At 50.0% G+C, this 2,996-nt stretch overlaps 1 protein-coding gene across 4 annotated transcripts in view; it reads left to right on the forward strand.

The window, feature by feature from the left end:
- The window catches only part of LGALS12 (lectin, galactoside-binding, soluble, 12), a 24,073-nt gene extending 21,291 nt beyond the window's left edge, over positions 1 to 2,782 (forward strand). For all 4 annotated transcript variants that reach the window (XM_011993432.1, XM_011993433.1, XM_011993434.1 and 1 more), the window contains 2 exons: positions 1,645 to 1,795; positions 2,322 to 2,782. In XM_011993432.1, coding sequence (XP_011848822.1) covers positions 1,645 to 1,795; positions 2,322 to 2,468 — 298 coding nt within the window. In that variant the 3' untranslated portion in view covers positions 2,469 to 2,782. The remainder of the gene's footprint in view (positions 1 to 1,644; positions 1,796 to 2,321) is intronic.
- Positions 2,783 to 2,996: the final 214 nt, after the last annotated feature.

Genomic DNA, 2,996 nt, shown 5'->3' on the forward strand with positions numbered 1-2,996 from the left:
TTAATGATGTCTACACCTTAGCAGAATTCAGGCCCCTCTCATTCTCCTAAACTGGTAGCATTTCATTAGTTTTACAAAAGTGGTTTAGTTTTTGGGAAGGGCTACCGTCATTTAAACCAAGCTTGTCCAACCCACAGCCCTCAGGCCACACGTGTCCCGGGACCACTTTCAATACTGCTCAATACAAATTCGTAAACTTTCTTACAACATTGTGACGGTTTTTTTTTTTGTTTTTTTTTTGCGTTTTTTTTTTTTTAAGTTCATCGGCTGTTATTAGTGTTAATGTATTTTATATGTAGCCCAAGACAATTCTTCTTCTTCCAATGCGGCCCAGGGAAGCCAAAAGATTGGACACCTTTGATTTAAACTATAAACTAAATTTCTCCCAAAGTTAACTTGGGCCATACCCGGGAATGATCCCAGCACTTTGGGAGGCTGAGGTGGGTGGATCACGAGGTCAAGAGATCAAGACCATCCTGGCCAACATAATGAAACCCCGTCTCTATTAAAAATACAAAAATTAGCTGGGCGTGGTGGTGCGCACACCTGTAATCCCAGCTACTCGGGAGGCTGAGGCAGGAGAATCACTTAAACCCGGGAGGCGGAGGTTGCAGTGAGCCGAGATCGTGCCACTGCACTCCAGCCTGGGTGACAGAGCAAGACTCCATCTCAAAAAACTAAAATAAAAATAATAATCTGGTTTCCCTATTTGAGAGGCAAGTACCGGATCCCCCCACCCCCAAATCTGGGGTCATGAATCCTAGTTCACATCCTAACCTGAGGCTGTACGACTATTACTCAGAAGTCATTTAACTTCTTGATCTCATCACTTAAACGGGCTGACAAACTCACAGCACAGAATTTGTGAGGATTAAGGAAAGGCAAACTAGCTTCTGTAAAACACCTACTGTGTGCTAGGAATCACTAGTTTTCACATACATTATCTCCTTTGTTGCTTTTTGTGGCTCTGTGAGGTAGAGATTGTACTATATAGTAATATTTCTAAACAGTAGGTGTCATCTGAATGCTTATTACATACCAGGTGCTGTTCTCCATAAGCATTTTTTATGTATTAATTCGTTTAATTCTTATGACAATGCCACAGGCAGGTACAGTGCAGTTATCTCCATATTACAGATGAGGAAGTTGAGGCAGAGAGATTAAGGGTCTTGCCCAAGGTCACAGGACTAGAAAGTAGCAGAGCCAGGGTTGAACCTGGGCTGCCTGACTCTAACCACTATGCTATTTGGAAAACATTTAAGACAATTTTTAAGACAATACCTGGCACTAAGCATTCAATAAATGTTAGCTGCGGCTATCATCATCATAATCACCCCCATTTTGAGAAGGAGAAACTGAGGCTCTGGCTAGGCAATTTTCACACATTTCCCTCCCACCCCCATCCTCCTGTAGTCAGTAGATGGCAACCCTGAAGTCAATCTCAAGTTCATCTAGAACTCGTGTTCTTTCCACTGTTCTGAGCATCCAGCCGTGAGGCTGTCATAGGCCCTCAGTGCTTGTTTCTGGAGGCTGAAGAGCTCAATCTTCCATCCACTCCCCCACCTCCACCCTTCCCCTGCGGGCTGAGCAGCAGCCTGCGGGCAACGGGCGCTGATCCCTTCTCCCTCCTCCTGCTTCCTGCAGTTTCACTCTGAGCCTGAGGGACCAGGCTTCCCGTGCTCCTGTGACACTCAGGGCTTCCTTCACAGACAGAACTCTGGCCTGGATATCCCCCTGGGGGCAGAAGAAGCTGATCTCAGCCCCCTTCCTCTTTTACCCCCAGAGATTCTTTGAGGTGGGTCAGAGCCAAGTGGTTACATCCCTTAAGGCTGGAGCACAGAGCTGAAGTCCCATAATGACCTGGGAGACTCTGGGGCGGGTGTACAGGGCAGATGTTATGGGGCGGGAGGCCCGAGCCAGCAGAGCACAGCGAATGTCTGTACAGCGGTCCTCAATGCTCCACTCTGATGCCAGGGATCCCATGGCCAGAAACTCAATTGGTGCAGGTGGGGACCCAACATCAGCTTTAGTAAAAAGCTCCCCTAATGATGCCGACACGCAGAACCACTCCTCTACAGGAAGCAGCCCCAGTTACAGGTGGTGAAACTGAGGCCCAAGGCTGGGAAGATCCTTGTCAAAGGCCACAGTGGACTGGTGACAAGCCAGGCCCCTGTCCTATTCTTTTCCAGCACTGTACTGGCTGCCCCCTGGGTCCAATCTTTGTGTCCTCTGAGAGGAGGAGGGTCTCACCGGGGAGAGCATCAGGCAGACAAGGGAAAGTCTGGCTGGAAGCTGCAACCTCCTCATTCCTCCTTTCCCAGGTGCTGCTCCTGTGCCAGGAGGGAGGGCTGAAGCTGGCGCTCAATGGGCAGGGACTGGGGGCCACCAGCGTGAACCAGCAGGCCCTGGAGCAGCTGCGGGAGCTCCGGATCAGTGGAAGTGTCCAGCTCTACTGTGTCCACTCCTGAGGAGGGTTCCAGGGAAACCCTGACAGAAAACAGGAAGGTCAGCCCACACCCAGGGCCCAGCTCTCCTCCCCTCATTAAACCGTCCACCTGACACCCCCACATCAGGCCTGGTTCACTTCTGGGCTCACGGGCCTGAGTCTGCAGGAGCTTTGGGCCTGAGGGAAGGCACAAGGGTGCAAAGGGTCCTCGGACTCTGCACCTTCCTCCACCAGGAGCCTGGGATTTGGCTCCATCTGCCTTCAGGGCCTGAGGTGTACTCACAGAGGCAGGTTTTGTAGACCAACAAAGATACTCCAAAATACAATGGCTTAAAGGATGCGGTCATTTATTCTTTATTATTTATTTGTTGCATTCTCATCTAGCAATTCTAGAGACAATGGTCCAGGTTAGTGGGGCAGCTCTGCTCCCCAGAGACATTCAGGGTCTGTCCTAGCCATTGTTCCACCACCCCCAGGGCATCATCATTGTCTCCTTGGCCGAAGCTCAGCTGCCACCCTGTCTTGGTCTCAGCCACTGAGAAGGCTAACA

This window comes from Mandrillus leucophaeus, unplaced genomic scaffold, assembly GCF_000951045.1.
Source record: "Mandrillus leucophaeus isolate KB7577 unplaced genomic scaffold, Mleu.le_1.0 Scaffold43, whole genome shotgun sequence".
NCBI classification, from domain to species: domain Eukaryota; kingdom Metazoa; phylum Chordata; class Mammalia; order Primates; family Cercopithecidae; genus Mandrillus; species Mandrillus leucophaeus.